The sequence below is a fragment of the Squalius cephalus genome (assembly GCF_949319135.1).
Source record: "Squalius cephalus genome assembly, chromosome: 7".
Classification (NCBI taxonomy): Eukaryota; Metazoa; Chordata; class Actinopteri; order Cypriniformes; family Leuciscidae; genus Squalius; species Squalius cephalus.
The window spans coordinates 30,939,681-30,961,067 of record NC_137128.1 but is presented as its reverse complement, the minus strand read 5'-3'; the positions used below and the strand labels follow the sequence as shown (position 1 = coordinate 30,961,067).

General features: G+C 34.9%; 1 protein-coding gene across 4 annotated transcripts; it reads left to right on the top strand.

Annotated features, from left to right (window-relative positions):
- The first annotated feature begins 452 nt into the window (after positions 1-452).
- On the top strand, positions 453-19,767 carry LOC307161086 (cystatin-like protein). Of its 4 annotated transcripts, none has more exons than XM_079875592.1 (4): positions 453-704; positions 18,272-18,376; positions 18,489-18,554; positions 18,672-19,059. In XM_079875592.1, the coding sequence occupies exons 1-4, from the start codon at positions 528-530 to the stop codon at positions 18,786-18,788; spliced, it is 465 nt and encodes a 154-aa protein (XP_079731718.1). In that variant the 5' UTR covers positions 453-527; the 3' UTR covers positions 18,789-19,059. The 4 variants fall into 4 exon arrangements, 3 of the variants coding, with proteins under 3 accessions (XP_079731718.1, XP_079731719.1, XP_079731717.1); XM_079875593.1 differs by lacking the exons at positions 18,272-18,376; positions 18,489-18,554 and adding exons at positions 8,531-8,635; positions 8,754-8,819; XR_013821677.1 differs by lacking the exons at positions 453-704; positions 18,272-18,376; positions 18,489-18,554; positions 18,672-19,059 and adding exons at positions 8,110-8,348; positions 8,531-8,635; positions 8,754-8,819; positions 8,937-10,727.
- The last annotated feature ends 1,620 nt before the right edge of the window (positions 19,768-21,387 follow it).

The following is a 21,387-nucleotide window of genomic DNA, read 5'->3' as shown; positions in this document are numbered from 1 at the left end:
ATTTGCATAATGCTCTGAGTTCAAATCAAACATTGAATGTTTTATCAGGAGATGTGTAAACTTTCCACTTGTACTTTGAAAGCAGAAAAACAAATGGTAAACATTAGCATAAATCTGAGGTCTTAATTCACCTTTTTGTGAATCAAGGCCTTTAAAATGTCTTAAATCAGAGCAGAAAGTCTTAAATACTTAGTCATTGCATTAAAACTTGCATGAGGGATTTTCTCAGGTTTTTTTATTGAGCTTCCAAGTTTTTATGACCAAAGTATGTTTGAAAACTTACTGACAGTGTCCTTTGATTAATTACTTAAAATTTCCTGACTTGGTCTGAAAAGGGTCTTTTAAAAGGGATTCTTAAATTTCTCTTCATAAAACCTGCAGAAACCCTGTCTTATTTCATCATCTTGGGGAGGGCCTCTGGTTACAAAGTAGACCAATCACAGCTGATGTGGTCTGAAGACGTGACACCAGTGACTGGTTCTGACTAAGATCAGTCTAACAGCGCAGAACATCAGTTACTGTGCAAGATGAGAGGTTTACTGTTCCTGCTTAGCGCTCTGTTTCTGCTGGAGTCAACAGACGGACACAAAGAATATCATCAACTAAGCCCACATGAGAAAAACATCATTGACAGGGCAATACAACTAGCCAATGAGAAACATGGAAAAACCAAACACCTTGATTTTGCCTACATTTCAAAAGCTGTAAGTTATTTAATTCAAATGTTAAACCTTTATCAAGTTGATGTAATTTGTGTTTGTTTTCTGTGCTTATGCATCTGCCTTAAAGTGCTTGGTAAAAATATTTAAACATCTACATTTAAGGTTGTCATCTTTATGCTTTACATGTATCGCTCCCCTATATGACAGGATTTTTATAGTCGCATGGTTGTGATATTAAAACCCACCTCATGTGACAAGACAACACCAAATGTCCATCGGAAAGACTGTAAAATCCAAGATAAGGCCAGAGTAAGTAGCTTACTCTCACAGAAGGACTTTGATAGTCTAAATGCCTATAGGAGTCATTGTAGAATGTTTTAAAAAAGCTTACAGTTTCACACAGCTCTATTGTATTTTTCTCAGCCTCAAGTTTCTTGTGTTGACTGTCGTGGATCCATGTCCTGTTTACGTAGTTTCAGAGAAAAAGACAAGGTGCTACATCACACATTAGTCACATATTGGGGACAAAGACCTTTATTCACCATCATGATCCAACCTATTTGTTGTCAAGACATTCCTGCACTAAAAGGTTTCAACTGTTCTCATTGCAGATTAAAGAAACTTTGTCCGCATGTTCAAGGAGTCATCTTTATGGGGAAGGACATCCGATGGCACTATCAATAGGAAATGAGCAAGAACTGGATGTCTGGGATGCATCTGATAAATAAAAACGATCGAGGATCTTTGCAACTGGCCATATGATTAAAAAAAAAACTATCCTACTAATGATATGTAACCTATAAAATTGACCTCTCAGGTCAAGTTTCTTGAATTTAATTATGAAGATTAATGTGTATTGTCCAATTATCAGTTTTCTCAATGTGTTTCAATTTAATGACGTAATTTTGAGAGAAATATGGAAAATACAGTAGTTTTCATTAGTACGTAGGCACTCAACAACCGCTGGTTCGGAGGTCGTAAAGTGATTGCTGAGGTGTACGATCAGGAACGGTTTGACAACAGTGACCTCTCTGCATAGACTGTCAAATACATCTTGCCCTACATAACCTTTTCTTCTCTCTCTCCATCTCTCCTTTTCCTCTTTCTCACTTACACAGAAGCAGCCGCCAGCCACTCTTCCCAGTGGTACTGGCTTCTCTTTATAACTTGTAATTATTTTTTATCGATGTTGATATTAATGTCTTTAATTATATTAAAGTCTGTTATGATGCTCTTGGTTTCAAATGCCAGAACAATAAATTCTTCAAATATAACACTTGGGTCTTTTCTCTTTATGAAATTGTATGGAAGCTTGTTTTGTTGAAATGTACCAAAATATGGAGATTTTTTACTGGTGGTTTTCTTGTGCTTTGTCCTCTGTTTAAAAGAATAGCAGGAGCTGGAATTATGGTTAACGTGAAATAAACAAGGTATGGAGTGGATCTAAATGCAGCCATGAGCCAAAGTTTATATTTGCATAATGCTCTGAGTTCAAATCAAACATTGAATGTTTTATCAGGAGATGTGTAAACTTTCCACTTGTACTTTGAAAGCAGAAAAACAAATGGTAAACATGAGCATTAAGTAGCATAAATCTGAGGTCTTAATTCACCTTTTTGTGAATCAAGGCCTTTAAAATGTCTTAAATCAGAGCAGAAAGTCTTAAATACTTAGTCATTGCATTAAAACTTGCATGAGGGATTTTCTCAGGTTTTTTTATTGAGCTTCAAGTTTTTATGACCAAAGTATGTTTGAAAACTTACTGGCATAGTGCACTCAAAAAAGTGCTCATGGGCATTCATTGGATGAACATAAATCACTCATTTTAGATCAATTCAAATATTATACATTTATAAGGAGATGTATTTTTGTTTTTTTGAAGAAATGTAAATTACCTAGGTTGTACATGTAATGAGAGTGAATTTACTTGGATCAATGACTGAAATTTACGTTTGTGGCCTGACCCCGCCTACTGCGCGTGTCACTGAGAGCTGTGGACTGTGTTCGAGAAACTTTTTTTGCCGCCATTGATTGGAGTCGAGAACTTTCGACGGATCCTGCTAAAGTTGGGTGAGTAACGTTATTCAAGACATTTCTAACAATAACAATGCAATTTCATACCCAGTTACAGTTAAAAAAGTATTTTACCCCCTATGTACACTTTGTTAGGCGAAGCTGTATTCCATGGTGAAAAAAAAACGTTTCCGTCGTTGACATTGAAATCAGTAACTTAGTTTTACCATTAGCTTTAAGTCTGTGAGATGTTACAATTGTCTGTATTCTGAGGTGTTTTGTTTTGTGTATTGTTTAAACTATAAGAATCTCATTTTCTGGTGATACAGTAAGGAAGCGATCGCATTACTGACAGTTCTCCGCACTTTGCAACGGTCGTGATATGACGTCACATTCTGCGGCATCTTTTTTAAAAGCATAAATTCAGTAATATATAACAAATAATGATATATATCTAAAATGTAAAAATATACAATCTACTCCAGTGATGGGTCGTTCATTTTGAACGAATCTTTTACTCAGTAATGAGTCGCCAGAGTGATTCGAAGTGCGTTCCAATCGACCGTAACAGAGGCGATTCCGCCATCTGAGTGAGAGATTCGAATCCAAAGGGAGCAAACATGTTTAGTTCGAAGGGCACTGCGAACCATGCTGCGGACGGCATAGGGAATAATGGAACATCCATAGAGAGGTAAATGCGCACCGTGTCACCATCAGTCAACACTTACGATGGTCGACTGGTGGACCTCTTTCATATGATTATGAATGGGTATAACAAAGTAAAAGTGTCCAGAAGAAGCTGAGACTGTCATTTTTTTGTTTGTCTTTATTTACCTGAGGAATGTATTATGAGGCAGCTACAATGCAATTATTATGACCATGGATTAAGAACACATTCACATGATTAACTAATGATTAACTAAATCAACATTCATTTTCATATTGCTTGCAGGCTCATCAAAGTCTCTTCTGCAGTGCCCAAGGAGTTGTTCAAATAAAGATATACAACATTTTGGCTGTGTTGGATGAGGTATGTTATATTTAAGCTATGCTTAAACACATGTAAATATGTATATCCAATTTCTACACATGAACAGCTATTTCTTAACTTTTGTGTATTTTTTTCTAATATTAAAGTGTTAGTTCACCCAAAAATGAAAATTCTGTCAGTAATTACTCTCCCTCATGTTGTTCCAGCCCTCGTAAGACTTTCGTTCATCTTTGGAACACAAATTAAGATATTTTTGAGGAAATCTGACAGCCGTCTCACTCCTTCAAAAGCTTCTATGTTATTTAAGACAATGTTTTAAATAGTCCAAGTGATTACAGTGGCTCAACTTTAAGTTTATCAAGCCACGCAAATTTTTAGCATCTTTTAGTGCGCAAACAATATACGACTTCAGTCATTACTCCAAAATAACAACTTTATTCAACTATTCATTTTCTTCTATGTGTGCCTCTGAGTGAGTTCACATAGAGCTGGTAAGTCCCGCCCCTTCCGCTAACCCCGCTGGACCTCTAGGTTGAAAAATCGTCAATGCAAGTGAATGGGAGAAAATAATTATTTTCTGGTCCCGTTTGAATTGTGCCATGAATGTGAACATATGTTGTCTGTGAATTTTTTTATATAATCTTTCGTGTGAAGAATGCTACAATTTAGCGGGTAGAAGTTTGATACTAGGGCTGGGTAAAAAATATCGATTTCTCGATTTTAATCGATTCTCATTTTTACGAAACAATATCGATTCTTAAATCCCAAGAATCGATTAGTCATCCTGTTTTCAGTTGATGAATGAATGGATCATTGTTGCGCGCATCCCATCCAATAAATCACAATAATCTTTGTGCTTTGTTATTATTGATATGAAACAAAGTGTCAGATTTCAAATTACGTCCATTTTCTTACGAAATTCAAAAACATAATTACCGTTTTGGCGCTGTGGCGCAGCTCAGCTCAAGAGAAGCAACAGAAGCAACGGATCAACTCTTCCGCATTAATAACACCAGTTACAGCTCGAAATAAACATGAGTTAGCTTCTGAAAGTGTGTTAAAAGATAGAGTACAACTTATCGAAGTCCGTATCATGTCTCATGGAATCGCTCAATCAGTGTTTCAACCGTGCAAAGACGTTAGTAAACAATGTCATGTAACGTCACATTTACCTCAGAAAAAACATATCCAGTGACCATAAACTCGTTAGTCAGCTAGAAAAGTTAACTCTAGAGAGAGAGGAGCATTTTGTTAAATATATGCACCATATTATATATTCATTATAATTTTTAATGTTCTTCAATATTTAATGCATGTTTGAATAAATCTGGAAAGTTTTTTTATGACAGCCATCATTTAAAATTTTATATAATTTCATATAACTTTATTATTATAAAAATAAATAAAAGTGTATTTTAAGTGTTTGTATACAAATCAGTTAATTTACCTTCAACATTATAGTAGGCTAATGAAGCCTATAGGCTACAACTGACTCCCATGGTTTACAGCATTAGTTAAGAGATTTGTTTTCCTTGAGAAAATTTGCAATGTATTGTACCTGATATCCAAAATAATCGATATTGAATCGAATTGAATCGTAATCGAAATCGAATCGAATTGCAAGCTTGTGAATCGAAATCGAATCGAATTGTGAAATTTGTGTCAATACCCAGCCCTATTTGATACGGTTAGACTTTGTGTGAGAGGACTTTGTGGACTACAACTCTTCGCTGCTTTCGACGTGTTTGAAACGTCACCACCACTCGCACACGGACACTAGCTCACGGATCCCGCTAAACATGGCTGTGTCTTTGGTGCACATCACCGCCTTCTTTCAGGGAGAGGACAAAATCGTTGAGGTTGGCGAAAACCATGGGTAAGTCAACATTATGGGGTGACGTCACATAGGCGACATGTAGTCTTTCTCGTTATGTCTTTTCCACAACTGCTAGCCGAAGAATCATACCATATAGTGTCAAACTCGTAACATGAAAAGTTATATAAAAAATTCACAGACAACATATGTTCACATTCATGGCACAATTCAAACGGGACCAGAAAATAATTATTTTCTCCCATTCACTTGCATTGACGATTTTTCAACCTAGAGGTCCAGCGGGGTTTTACGGAAGGGGCGGGACTTACCAGCTTTATAGTGCAACAACGCAGCGCTTATGTGTTGTATGTCACATGCATCACACACATGACCAGCGTCAGCCAATAGTGAGCCTACGTTCTGACGTACAACCCACCGCGCTGCGCTGTTACACTATGTGAACTCACTCAGATGCCCACATAGAAGAAAATGAATAGTTAAATAAAGTTGTTATTTTTGTATGTTTTTTGCACACTAAAAGTATTTGTGTCGCTTGATAAACTTAAAGTTGAGCCACTGTAGTCAATTTGACTATTTTAAACATTGTTTTTACTAACTTTCTGGTCTGGCAAGTTTCGATTACAAAGAAGCCTATGAAAGAGTGAGACAGCCCTCAGATTTCATCAAAAATATCTTAATTTGTGTTCCGAAGATGAACGAAAGTCTTACGGGGTTGGAAAAGCATGAGGATGAGTTACTGTACGTTCACATGGCCGCCGGCGAGAGCGGCAAAATTCACTCCCGCCGCCCTGCCAAGGACGCTGGAGAAAGATTCGGGGACGCTCCGATGCTCTGACGTAGAACCAAGGCTATCTTTTGATCCAAAATACCACAAAAACAGTAATCCACATATCCAGGATCCACATTCTTTAAATTGTAATTTATTCCTGTGATCAAAGCTGAATTTTCAGCATCATTACTCCAGTCTTCAGTGTCACATGATCCTTCAGAAATCACTCTAATATGCCGATTTGCTGCTCAAACATTTATTATTATCAATGTTGAAAGCAGTTGTGTACAATTTCTTTTCACGATTCTTTGAGGAATAGAAAATTCAAAAGAATAGCATTTATCTGAAATAGAATAAACATAATATTAATAACATAACATAATAAATGTCTATACTGTCACTTTTGATTTATTTAATGCATCCTTTCGGAATAAAATTATTAATTTCTTTCCAAACGGTATAAGATAATGTTATAAAAGCTTTTATGTGACACTGAAGACTGCAGTAATGATGCTGAAAATTCAGCTTTACCAACACAGAAATAAATTGCATTTTAAAATATATTAAAAAAGAAAAGTTATTTTAAATTGTAAAAATATCTCACAATATTACTGTTTTTGGATTAAATAAATGAAGCCTTGGTGAGCAGAAGAGACTTATTTTAATACATTTATATATATATATATATATTTCTGTTTGTAATGCAAGTTTAGTGGGATGTTTTGTTGTTTTGACCATTACACACACACTGTTTGTGTTTCTTGTGTTCTCCAATTTCAAGGATTGTGAGAAGGCTGAGAAAGCAAGCTGAGATGGTCCTAAGGATCTGTGTGGTCCATGCGGAGGGTGCACAACAACCACCAAAAGAAGTGTCAATTGTAATTCAGACTGTGCTGTGTGCCATCACTTTGCTTATGGACATAATTTATTCTCTGGATCTGAGGTACCCATCCAACCTGCAGCATACTTTCGAGGTCTTTCAAAAACTGAATCTGGATGGACAAAGGCTAGCTGAAGATGTTTGGTTTGAGTAGATCAGTTTTTAGTTGTTTTTTTTTAGTTTTGTCTGCATTTCTGTTATAACTGTTTATAGCATTATGAAATGAATAAACTGTTTGACTTGCTATTTGATTTGTTTGCTTTTTTGGTGTGCATACTGTAATGGCATATTTTTAATGTATGCAACAATGTGAAAGACATGCATGGAAGCAATTCTATGATCAGCACAATATAGTCAATTTTGAATATTTGCCATTCTGTTAGACCTATAGAAAAACACATTGGTCAGTGTAATACATAAGTTATATTTTACTTTGGAAAAATTACATTAGTTCAATGTAATACAGTAAGTTTGACTTTCAAGGAAAATTACATTAGGTCAATGTAATACAGTTAAGTTTAATTTTCAAAAAAATTACATTAGGTCAATGTAATACAGTTAAGTTTAATTTTCAAAAAAATTACATTAGGTCAATGTAATACTATTAAGTTTGATTTTGAGGAAAATTACATTAGGTCAATGTAATTGTGATAATTCAGATAGAAATAGTTTGATTACATCCGACAGACATGATTACAAACAGATTTATCAATGTAGTAATTTTATGTGGAAATTTGCCACATGATTAATATACATTCAACTGATGAGGTATTTTTTTGAGTGTGTGTCCTTTGATTTATTCTTTAAAATGTCCTGACTTGGTCTGAAAAGGGTCTTTTAAAAGAGAGTCTTAAATTTCTCTTCATAAAACCTGCAGAAACCCTGTCATATTTCATCATGTTGGGGAGGGCCTCTGGTACAAATTAAACCAATCACAGCTGATGTGGTCTGTAGACGTGACACCAGTGACTGGTTCTGACTAAGATCAGTCTAACAGCGCAGAACATCAGTTACTGTGCAAGATGAGAGGTTTACTGTTCCTGCTTAGCGCTCTGTTTCTGCTGGAGTCAACAGACGGACACAAAGAATATCATCAACTAAGCCAAAATGAGAAAAACATCATTGACAGGGCAATTCAACTAGCCAATGAGAAATATGGAGCCAAACACCTTGATTTTGCCTTGATTTTAAAAGCTGTAAGTTATTTAATTCACATTTGATAATTTTACTGTAAATTTATAATTTTACTGTAATTTGTTTGTTTTGATTTTGTTTTCTGTGCTTATGCATCTGCCTTAAAGTGCTTGATAAAAATAGTTAAACTACATGTAAGGTTGTCATCTTTATGCTTTACCTGTCTCTTTCCTCTATATGACAGAATCATGACAAGCACATGCTTCATGTGCTATTAAGATCCACCTCATGTGACAAGACGAAACCGAGTGTCCATCGGGAAGAATGTAAAATCCAAGATATGGCAAGAGTAAGTCTCTACTCACTCAGGATCTTAAATTTAATTGTCAAAATGCCTATAGGAGTCATTGTAGAATATATTTTAAAAAAGCTTACAGTTTCACACAGCTCTATTGTGTTTTTCTCAGCCTCAAGTTTCTTGTGTTGACTGTGATGGATCCATGTCCTGTGTACTTCTCAGAGAAACAAACAAGGTACATCACATATTAGTCACATATTGGGGACAAAGACCTTTATTCACCATCATGAACCAACCTATTTGTTGTATAAGATATTCCTGCACTAAAAAGTTTTAACTGTTCTCACTGCAGATTAACGAAACTGTATCCAAATGTTTGCATGGCTCATCAGGGAAGACTGATGCACGTCATCCTGGGGGAGCACATACATTGTTCGTAAAAGCAGAAAATGAGCAAAAAACTGGATGTCTGGGATGCATCTGAGAAATAAAAACGATCGGGGATCTTTGCAACTGGCCATATGATTTAAAAAAATATATATATATACTAATGAAATGTAACCTATAAAATTGACCTCTCAGACCAAGTTTCTTTATCTAAAATTTTATTATGATGATTAATGTGCATTTTTGCTCAACTGCCAGTTTTCAGTTGTCATGATGTAATTTTGAGTTAAAGCCACACTAGGTAAGAATTCCGTTTTGGTCAAACAACGACCCCTAGAGTCGCTGTGGACTACTTGTATTTAACGTTACTGTCGTAAATACCACTCACGCAGAGCAGTCTCTTCACTCACGGCCTGATCCCCTCTCCCCTGTATACCGGTCCCTGTTCAGTCGGATGGAAGCTTTAACGAGTGGCAATAAGGTGTGGCCCCTTTAAGAGCTGCGCGCGCCCTGTTTAACTGACTCGGCACAGTCTGTATTGTATGTGCGCCTCGAACACCCCGTAAGCGGGTTGTTTCTGTTTGATGCTCATTCTTGTCCTATTTTTGTCTATCAAGTAATGCTGTGGACGGTAAAACGTGTGACAGACAGTTACACGAGTTCGATTGGGGAATAAACACAACGCGTTTCAAATCGTCGGACATCGAGCTAGCCTCCGAAGATGTCTAAGTTACTAATCCATCAACAAGAACGCTGTGCTTTTTAGCTCACACCAACGAGTGAAAGCTTGTCCGAGTGATAAACAATATAAGCAATATACTTTCAAGTCCAACAGCATGCGAGGACGTGTTGGGGGAAGTGAGGTAGCCTATGCCGTAAAGCAGTCGAATTTTGTAGTTCTTTCTGTGCGCGGGTGTTACTACCCGAACCCCGAAGTTTAAAAGTACGATTAAAAACTATACAGACCACGTCAGGCTATGGCAGACGTGTCATTCAACCTATTGTAAGTCGATGTACCATCACAAGAGTCTTGGAAATATATTATGAAGGTTGAAATGTTACCTAGTGCTGCTTTAAATATGGAAAATACAGTAGTCTACATTAGTACGTCCTGTATTGAATAACATACAAGTCAAATTAATAATTGTTTAAAAATGTCTAAATATTCTTCATAGAAGACATTGTAAAATTGTCCCCAGGTTTCCATTAATAAAATGTTACAAATCTTGATCTTTAGACAATTTATTGGCACTGAATTTGAGAGGTCCAATATAATCTTGAAAAGATCTGTAAACAGATGTCCTGCAGTGTGACACTGTTATTATTTCGGTTTTCATTGTGTTTTAAATTGATGTAGATCAATACAAATTATATTAAGGGACTTGAAGGTCAAATGCTAACTGTTGGCTTTGTTAAGGAATTATTTTTTTTTAATTAAATTAATCATAACTAACATTCCTTTTTCTTTCAGGATTAACATATATATATGCTTTTGAAAACTAAATATCCCCAACACTTCTGCCAAAGTGTGTCTGAATATGTAACAAAAGGGGAAACAAAACTTGACAGCTGTCTAAATATATAACCTGATTTGAGTAACAAGCTGAAGGAATCAAATAATCCAGATTTGCTTTTACGTAGTAACAGAAGGGTTTGCTGAATTATACTAGAACTAATCATATTGTAGAAAAATGATGTAATAAATCATGTCACCTTTTGCATGCTCCTATTCTATAAAAACGGTTGTACACTTTTTGTGGAGGGGATTCTCCCTGAAAGTGGTCTGAGATCCTCCCGGCCATGATTAAAGCATATTCGAAGGCATTGTCTGGAGTCTGTCTGATTACTGTTGCGCATCTTACTTCTATTCTCAAGTGATAGTGCTGAAGGGGAACACCATTATTCCCAAATGATAATGTTCATAAGGGACGGAACATTGTCCGACTCAAACAGGTTGAAGTGGAGACGGCTAGTAGAGCATACATTTGTCAAAGTCAGGTGTATAGGGGAATTTCTACCACATCATTTTCATATATTAACTGAGAAGTTACAGGGAATATTTACCCCTTTTACAAAAACGTATTTATCACACTGCATGACAGATGAAATGAACTAGTGAAATCAAGAACGTTATTAAAAGTAAAAAACAACAACGGAATTGGTTATAGCGTACCTTTCACAACCATATGTAACAATGCGTTTATTTCTATAATAAGTTGCTGTATTTTACAGTTGTTCTTTATCGCTTTGGCTAAATTCTCAAATGAGACTTTTTTCTTCTCAAAACAATAAAGTCTCTGAACAATTAGTTACGCATGTACTACATTTCTATATGAGACACAATGCACTATATATATATATATATATATATATATATATATATATATATGTATATATATATATATATATATATATATATATATATATATATATTTTTTTTTTTTTTTTTTTTTTTTTTTTTAAACCTGCATGTTATTACAACTAATTACAGTTTTTCTCATTTGCCAAGACACACTAAATGAAACTGGGATCCGCTTGATCTTCATCATCACATTATTAGCACAGCAGAAGTCTTCTCTTGCAAATGTTTTAACACTTTTTAATTTGTTTCACACATTTTCACACCCTTAGTCAAAACAGTTACCACAGATCTCATTGAAAGACCCCGAACTTATTGGATTCACTGTGTTGAACAAAAGGAAAACATCTATTCACAGCTCATAGAAAGTACTTGCATAATTATAAATCTCTATGCACCTGTGTGAAACTCATTTGCACAACTCTTCAATCAGCAATCAGTCCTCATCCATCTATAAAAGATGCCACCTCTGTGTTGCTATTTGCAAGCATGGAACAAAGAGGCCATAGGCACGGAAGGAGAGTAAGATGCCATGGCAGAGGGGCCCGAGGAAGAGGAGCCCGTATGCGTGGTGGAGGAGCTGCAGCAGCAAGAGGACGAAATCAAGCTCAAGTTTCAAATGAAATTCGGGCAACAATTATTGACCATGTCATCAATCATGGCTTGTCCTTAGAGAGGCTGGACAAAGGGTCCAGCCCATTCCGAGTCGGAGCACTGTGGCATCTATTGTCAGGCTTTTTCAGAATGAGAACAGGTAATTCGCAGTGTTACTGTAATGTATACCACTGTGTATTTCAGCTTTACTGTATTGCCCTGTTAGCAGATCAAACTTTGTCTAATGCAGATGTTTTATCAATCCCATTTATGTGACTGTCATACAGTAATGTCAATTTTGACATGCTTTTTGCTTTTACTTTATAGAATCCACACACTACCACACACTGGTGGCAGAGGAAAGATATTTAGTATTGAACAGGAGTCTGCCATTGTAGATATGGTAGTGGCAAACAATGGACTGCCAGGGATGGATACGCCATGCAAGTAGGTATTTCCCTCGGTGCATTGCAAGGGAAACATTCAATGCAATGTTGAGAACCTGTGGCATAATCGTCAAGAACGAATGGACTAAATGTGAAAGATAAAATATATCTATATATATATATCTATATATCTATATATATATTAAAGGTATTTCCACCCATAAGTTTCCTTTTGGTTTCCTTTTTTTTCCAGTAGGCCTATCCATTGGAGTTTGTAAAGTATCATATTTCATATTGATGGCTGTATTTTGTATTTTGTTGTCCATTGTGTAATGATTGATTGAAAGAATAAATTAATTTGACCACAAGTTGTGGTGTTTGATGGAAATATTTGCTTATGTTGCATGTTTTTAATGTTTTGTGAGTGTTAGAGCATTTTGCTAACAAAATTAGTCATTTTGGCCATTGAGCTTCAGTTTTATCCTGTGTGTTAACTGTTTTGAAAATGTGATGTCAGAGTGGGCAAATGTGTTTAAGCAATCGAGAAAAACTGTAAATCTAGAATTACCAAGCCTGTCCCTAACCTTACCCGTATGCCATCTCAATAGCAGCAAAAGTGTTTTTCAACACAATATGAGCACAATAACAATGACCAAATGTCCATTTTCTTTTTGTGTACTACAGTAATGACTTTTCCTAGTAAATTTTTACCTACTGCTGAAATCTGTATCTAAAAAACTCAGTGTGACACACAAGAACATTCAGCTAAAACTGACATTCTTGTATAGTGTGTAGAAAACAGTCAGTGTCAACTAAAAAGTAGAAAGCACATGCAATTTGTATTTAACAAATATTTCCATGGTGAAAAAACATCTAAACATTTTGACCAGTTTGGCTCACATGATGACAAAAATACTTTTTATTTTGGTGGCACTGGCCAATTTACTGACACAAAAACTAGGTTTTGAAGTATGAATGAAATGTTTTGGGTGAGTAACTACATTTTGCAGACATGCAATAGAGTTCTGATGCTCCAGCAAACATTTGTGACAATTGAGATTACAGTTTAGAGAATGTTAAAACTGTTTCAAAAAAGGGGCCAAAGCAATTGAGAAAAACTGTAAATAACTATAAGTAACCATTTATAATATCATTTAACCACTTATAACCCTTTTACACAAGTAAAAAGAACGATTCAAGTCCACTGGCCGTCAAAATAATTCTAATTAATTTTTATTTATGTGTTCACTGAATAAATGATTCACAGGATCAATACTGGAGAGACTTTGGCTTTAAAGACCATTTGTTTCAGTAATGCCATATCTTTACAAAACGTCCCAGAATACACCCTAAAAACTAAATAAAGGCCTCTGCTCAAATGTTTTCTTTTTTGCAGCCTTGCATTTATTGCATGGCAACCTGTAGAGAATGTAGAAAGAAATCATATTATTTGTTTATTAATTAAAAACGCACATTTTTGACTTTGTCCATGTGACCTCAATCTCTAAAAGGTCAGATTTCCTTACTTCCAATTAGCAGAGTTCTGATTTTGTCTCTGAAATATCAGGGTTATTTTAAATGAAGGTGATTTACAGGGCTTGAAATATCAGTGACTTTCTACAATTTTATCAGTTTTCATGACAAATCATGGAGCTTTCTATAATAAATATTACGTTTTAGTTAAAAAGTGGCTATGCTCAGTGCAAAAATATCTATTTTTCAATTGAAAAATATTTTTAACAAATTAAATTAATTGTTATGAAATATTAGGAAATAATGTTATTATAATAATCATTCAAGAAAAGAAAAAATTAAAAGCCTGAACACAATATAAAAATATATTTAAGAGAAAAGAAGGTGCAACAAGCGCTTAATGCAAACACAAAATACAATTACTGTGCCAGCTCAAGTGTAAGCTGTTATTAAAGCAAAAGTACATGGAAATACGAAGTAAATTATTTACAAATTTGAAAAATGTTTTTTTATTTTTTATTGTTTAACATAACAAAACAATAGAACAGTGACAGAGTACATTCCAACATAAACCATAGATACATGCATCATCAACAAACAACAACAAAAAATAGGTTCATGTTGACCTGCCAAGGTTTTGCAAAAAGATATGTGAAATCCTGGGAACTATGTAAGGGATAATGTAGAGCGAGGTGGTTGTTATAGCGAATACAACCCCGACATGCTGATCGGGACCCAGACGCGAAGCGGAGGGGTCTTGAATCAACATGAAGGGGTTGTATTCGCTATAACAACCAGCTCGCTCTACATTATCCCGCTTATTACATGGCTAACCACCAAACAAATCAATAATTTGACATAAAATATTGATTTAAAAAGGAGTTTATTGATTTAAAAACGATTGTATTGCTTCCACTAAAGAAAATAGTCTGTTCCGTCTCTACGGTTAGAATCTTGCGTCCATAGCAACGCTCTGTTTTTCATGGCAACGGTGTGTTATCCTTAGCAGTGGTCTGTTATCAAGAAATAACAGACCGCATTCTACATTAGAATTCAACCAAATGTAATAAATACTAATATACTAAATACTACCTATATGCTAAAAAAAGGGGTCCATGTCTAATAAAATGTAACCATTTTCCCTTTTGACCAGTAAGTAATATTTTACAGTGAAAGAAAATCAAATATCACATCACTTTATGCCACTGATGGCGGTTTACACATGCACTTACACATTACTGGTGTGCATCTTGAGACAAAACAATGGCACTGATATATTATAAGATATGTCAGTGCAGGATACGTTCCGTTAAAACAGCTCAAATATGCATTTAGGCTGGGCCTAGGCTTAAGCATTGTCTGTGAAACTGCCGGTTAATCTCTTACAAATCTGTACCCAATAGGCTTTAATATGTATGCATTTCCAAGTGTTTGAATGATAGCAACACCTCTTTTTATCAAACAGATCCTTTATAGTGGTTATACCAACGTCTCTCTACAACGTGAAACCATTATCCATTATTCCAGGCTGAAAATCAAAATGTCCCTGTATTGGAGTAATAGGCGACAGAGTTTTGGCTTTTCCTTCCCAACTCCTGATTAACTTCCACGCATGTAATGTGTTACTAACAATCCTGTTCTGCCCTAGACCAGATATTTTTTAACGTCTAAAACAAAAGGAAGACAGGCCAATGAGATTGGTAAACAATTGCCTAAGTGATTCAATGTCCAACCAAACTGAATCTGGATCATCTTCACCCATTCAAAAATATACCGCAACTGTGATATCCGGAATCGCAAGACATCCTTTATTTCTGGGAAGTTGCATCTTAGTCAGTTTCAGTCTTTTTTTCTTCCGATTCCCAATAAAAGAGCTGAACTAGCCATTAATACGTTTATTTATAGTGCAATTTAGAAGAATTGGGATCATGTGATCATCTTAAGAGGCATCACTATTGTTATTGATTACACCTCTGCCTTTAATACTATGCAGATACATTTACTCTTGGAACGTCTCCTTGTTAGGTGTAAATGGAGGAATAGTACATTGGATAAAGAATTTTTTAACAAGACCACAGCGAGTTGTGTTCGGGGGTTTAAATCAGATATTATGTTTTTAAACACGGGGGCACCCCAAGGATGTGTCCTGTCACCTCTTTTATTTTCTGTTTATACAAGTGGTATAAGAGTGCAGCATGAGAATTATAAATTATACAAATACGCTGATGAAGGTTTTGAAATTAGAAAAATGGTGTGAAGCAAGTTCCTTATTGATTAATGTAAGTAAAACAAAAGAGTTGATTTTAAATTATTCAGAGCCTGTAACAGAAATAATGTTATATGATCAAACAGTTGAAATTGTGAAGACTTTCAAGTATTTGTTAACCATGATTGACTGTAAATTGAATTTTTCTGATAATGTGAATCTTATTTGTAAGAAAGCAAATCAAAGGCTATTCTTGCTAAGGAAATTGAGAGAATTTTCTGTAAGTCAGGATGTTCTGCAAAGAGTTTATATAAGTTTAATTGAGAGTGTTTGATATAATATAACTGTGTGGTTTGGACAAGTTACATCTGTGAATAAAGTAAAATTAGACAGAATTACAAGAGGAGCAGGAAAAATGATAGAATCTAAGCAAAAATCAGTCGCACAGTTATATCAAAGTGCTGTTCAGAGAAAAGCCTTGACTATAGCAAGAGACACAACACACCCCTTGAATCATGTTTTTGAATTATTGCCATCACGTCGTTGCTACAGAACACCAAAAGCGATCAAAGCAATATATAAACAAACTTTTGTACCAAATGCAATAAGTCTTTTGAATAAGAGGAAGGAGATGTGAATATTTTTTAAATTGAATGTATATTGTGTATTGTTAATTGTTTTGTGATTGTATGGCGAGACCAAAGACCAATTTTCAGCTAAGGCTGAACAATAAAGTACTACTAACTAACTAACTAACTAACTAACTAACTAACTAACTAACTAACTAACTAACATTATTGCTCATACTTATTATTATTAGTGGTGCTTGCCAAAGGCAAGGCATCACTAGTGTTCTCTTGTATACTTATTCTTCTTTCTTTTTTTATTACAGACAAAAGTTTGGCGCGTAACTCCTTGGCCGTACTAAAGGCACTCGTTATTAAAGATTTTAAGAGCTCTATAAAAACTCCATAGTAACCATCTTTGACAACTACCAACCACCTAGTAACACCATAGCAACCACCAAAAATACCTTAGCAACCACCCTGAACACCCTAGCAATGTCTAGAAACGCTCTAGTAACCACCCAAAATACACTAGCAACCACCCAGAACACCCTAGCAAACGCATAGCAATGACCTACAACCACCCAGAAAACCTTAGCAACCCACTAGAAACACCCTATAGCAACTGTGCCGAAGTTTGCCACTGCAAGCACCACTCACATTTTCTTCAGGAAATGCACATTCTAGAAAGTACAGAGCAGAAAGTCTTAAATACTTCATCATTAAATCTTGCATGAGGGATTTTCTCATGTTTCATTTTAAAATTTCTGCACCATGTGGCTTAGATTTAATAACTGTCTGTAACTCTGCTTAGAGGAACTTGATAAACATCCGCGCAGTTTCATCTTTTTTGAACACTGCGGCTTTGAGATGTTAAATTGGTGTATTAAATTGAGTATTTGCAATGCTAGTTTTAGAAATGCTTTTAGTTTCAAATGGTTCACCACCTTATAAGTTGGGTTGGAGTCATGCTGGTCTTTATATTATAATGGCTAATCTAAAGACATTTAGATTGACAAATCAGAATGTTCTAATAAGAAAATTAAAGGTTTTTTATTGAGCTTCATTTTTTTTATGACCAAAGTATGTTTGAAAACTTACTGGCATAGTGTGTCCTTTGATTTATTCTTTAAAATGTCCTGACTTGGTCTTAAAAGGGTCTTTTCAAAGGGAGTCTTCAATTTCTCTTCATAAAACCTGCAGAAACCCTGTCATATTTCATCATGTTGGGGAGGGCCTCTGGTTACAAATTAAACCAATCACAGCTGATGTGGTCTGTAGACGTGACACCAGTGACTGGTTCTGACTAAGATCAGTCTAACAGCGCAGAACATCAGTTACTGTGCAAGATGAGAGGTTTACTGTTCCTGCTTAGCGCTCTGTTTCTGCTGGAGTCAACAGACGGACACAAAGAATATCATCAACTAAGCCAAAATGAGACAAACATCATTGACACAGCAATACAAGTAGCCAATAAGGAACATGGAGAAACCAAACACCTTGATTTTGCCTTCATTTTAGATGCTGTAAGTTATTTAATTCTTTTTTGATAATTTGATAATTTTACTGTAAATTTATAATTTTATTGTAATTTGTCTGTTTTGATTTTGTTTTCTGTGCTTATGCATCTGCCTTAAAGTGCTTGATAAAAATAGTTAAACTACATGTAAGGTTGTCATCTTTATGCTTTACCTGTCTCTTTCCTCTATATGACAGAATTCTGACAAGCGCATGCTTCATGTGCTATTAAGATCCACCTCATGTGACAAGATGACACAGAGTGTCCATCGGAAAGACTGTAAAATCCAAGATAAGGCACGAGTAAGTCTCTACTCACTCAGGATCTTAATAGTCAAAATGCCTATAGGAGTCATTGTAGAATATGTTTTAAAAAAGCTTACAGTTTCACACAGCTCTATTGTGTTTTTCTCAGCCTCAAGTTTCTTGTGTTGACTGTCGTGGATCCATGTCCTGTGTACTTCTCAAAGAAACAGACAAGGTACATCACACATTAGTCACATATTGGGGACAAAGACCTTTATTCACCATCATGAACCAACCTATTTGTTGTATAAGATATTCCTGCACTAATATATTTTAACTGTTCTCATTGCAGATAAAAAAAATGAAATCCGAATGTTTAAATCCCTCAAAGCGTTTTGCTGGGGAAGGACATCTGTTGTCACATAAAGCAGGAAATGGGCAACAAACTGGATGTCTGGGATGCATCTGAGAAATAAAAACGATCGAGGATCTTTGCAACTTTGCAATATATGAAAAAAAAACCCTGCCCATTTAAAAAAACAAACAAAAAACAAAAAAAACTAATGATATGTAACCTATAAAATTGACCTCTCAGGCCAAGTTTCTTTATCTAGAATTTAATTATGAAGATTAATGTGTATAGTCCAATTATCAGTTTTCTCAATATGTTTCAATGTTATGATGTAATTTTGAGAGAAATATGGAAAATACAGTAGTCTTCATTAGTACGTCCTGTGTTGAGTAACATACAAGTCAGATTAATAATTATTTAAAAATGTTTAAACATTCTTCATAGAAGACCTTGTAAAATTGTCCTCAAAGTTTACATGAATGAAATGTTACAAATCTGGATCTTTAGACGATTTATTGGCACTGAATTTGAGAGGCCCACTTTAATCTTTAAAAGATCTGTAAACAGATGTCCTGCAGTGTGACACTGTTATTTAGTTATTTCGGTTTTCATTTGTGTTTTAAATTGATGTAGATCAATACAAATTATAGGAACTTGAAGGTCAAATGCTAACTGTTGGCTTTGTTAAGGAATTTTTTTTAATTAAATTAATCATAACTAACATTCCTTTTTCTTTCAGGATTAACATATATATGCTTTTGAAAACTAAATATCCCCAACACTTCTGCCAAAGTGTGTCTGAATAATGTAACAAAAGGGGAAACAAAACTTGACAGCTGTCTAAATATATAACCTCATGACTTGAGTAACAAGCTGAAGTAATCAAATAATCCAGATTTTTTTTTAACCTATAGTAACAGAAGGGTTTGCTGAATTATAAAGAACTAATCATATTGTAGAAAAACGATGTAATAAATCATGTCACCTTTCTCATGCTCCTATTCTATAAAAACGGTTGTACACTTTTTGTGGAGGGGATTCTCCCTGAAAGTGGTCTGAGATCCTCCCGGCCATGATTAAAGCATATTCAAAGGCATTGTCTGGAGTCTGTCTGATTACTGTTGCGCATCTTACTTCTATTCTCAAGTGATAGTGCTGAAGGGGAACACCAGAGACCTTATTCCCAAATGATATTGTTCATAAGGGACAGAACATTGTAGAGCATATTTGTCACCAGAATTTCTACAGCTTTAAAGCTGTAAAATGGCATATCAATATTACATCTGAATGACAATGTCTGATACTTGTGTACAGTATCATATGAAACATGCAAAGCTACTTTTCAAGCAATTTAAAGTAATTCCATTTAAAGCAACATTTTTCAAACTGTTATTCTGCATACATTCTTTTCATAACTGAGAAGTTACAGGGAATATTTACCCCTTTTACAAAAATGTATTTATCACACTGCATGACAGTTGAAATGAACTAGTGAAATCAAGAAGGTTATTAAAAGTAAAAAACGGAATTGGTTATAGCATACCTTTCACAACCACCGCGTTTATAAGTTGCTGTATTTACAGTTTTTCCTTATCGCTTTGGCTAAATTCTCAAATGAGACTTTTTTTTTTGCTGAAAACAATAAAGTCTCTGAACAATTAGTTTCTTGTTCACATCAGATTTGGATTTCTTTTTAAGCAAATGACATGTGTTTTGGCACGTGTGCAAAAGAGTTAGTACAATTTGCACAACATCTAAAAGCACAGGGCTTGTTGATCAAAAGTTGATTCTCAGTGAAACTGTCAAACTCTTCACAACTTCTAAACATTCTTTTATCATGTGAGCCTTCATATGCAATATGATCCATTCAATTATCAAAATCTGTCAGACATGCATGTAAATTTCATAAATACCTATGACATGGAATATTTGTAAAATGTGCTGAATTGGCAAATGGCCTGCCATTGTAATTAAATAGAAATGACAATATTACCAATCAAGTTTGGAAGCATAGGCTATATGTGCAACCAGCAACTGTGAATTTTCAGTTTACATTTACTACATTTCTACAAATATGTGCTGTATAAATAAAAATGTTCAGTCCCACTTTATATTAGCTGTCTTTAACTACTATGTACTAACATTTAAATGAATAAATTGACACAATGCACTAATTGTGTACATTTTTACATTTTACTCATTTTTTTAAAACCTGTATGTTATTACAGCTAATTAAATCTAGAATTACCAAGCCTGTCCCTAACCTTTCCCGTATCCCATCTCAATAGCAGCATAAGTGTTTTTCAATACAATATGAGCACAATAAGTTCACTGTACTTTTTTTTTAATGTAAGTACATAGTAGATAAGGACACCTAAAATAAAGTTTGACCAAATGTCCATTTTCTTTTTGTGTACTACAGTAATGACTTTTCTTAGTAAATTTTTACCTACTGCTGAAATCTGTATCTGAAAAGCTCAGCGTGATACACAAGAACATTCAGCTAGACAAAACTGACATTCTTGTATAGTGTAGAAAACAGTCAGTGTCAACTAAAAAGTAGAAAGCACATGCAATTTGTATTTAACAAATATTTCATGGTGAAAAAACATCTAAACATTTTGACCAGTTTGGCTCACATGATGACAAAAATACTTTTTATTTTGGTGGCACTGGCCAATTTACTGACACAAAAACTAGGTTTTGAAGTATGAAT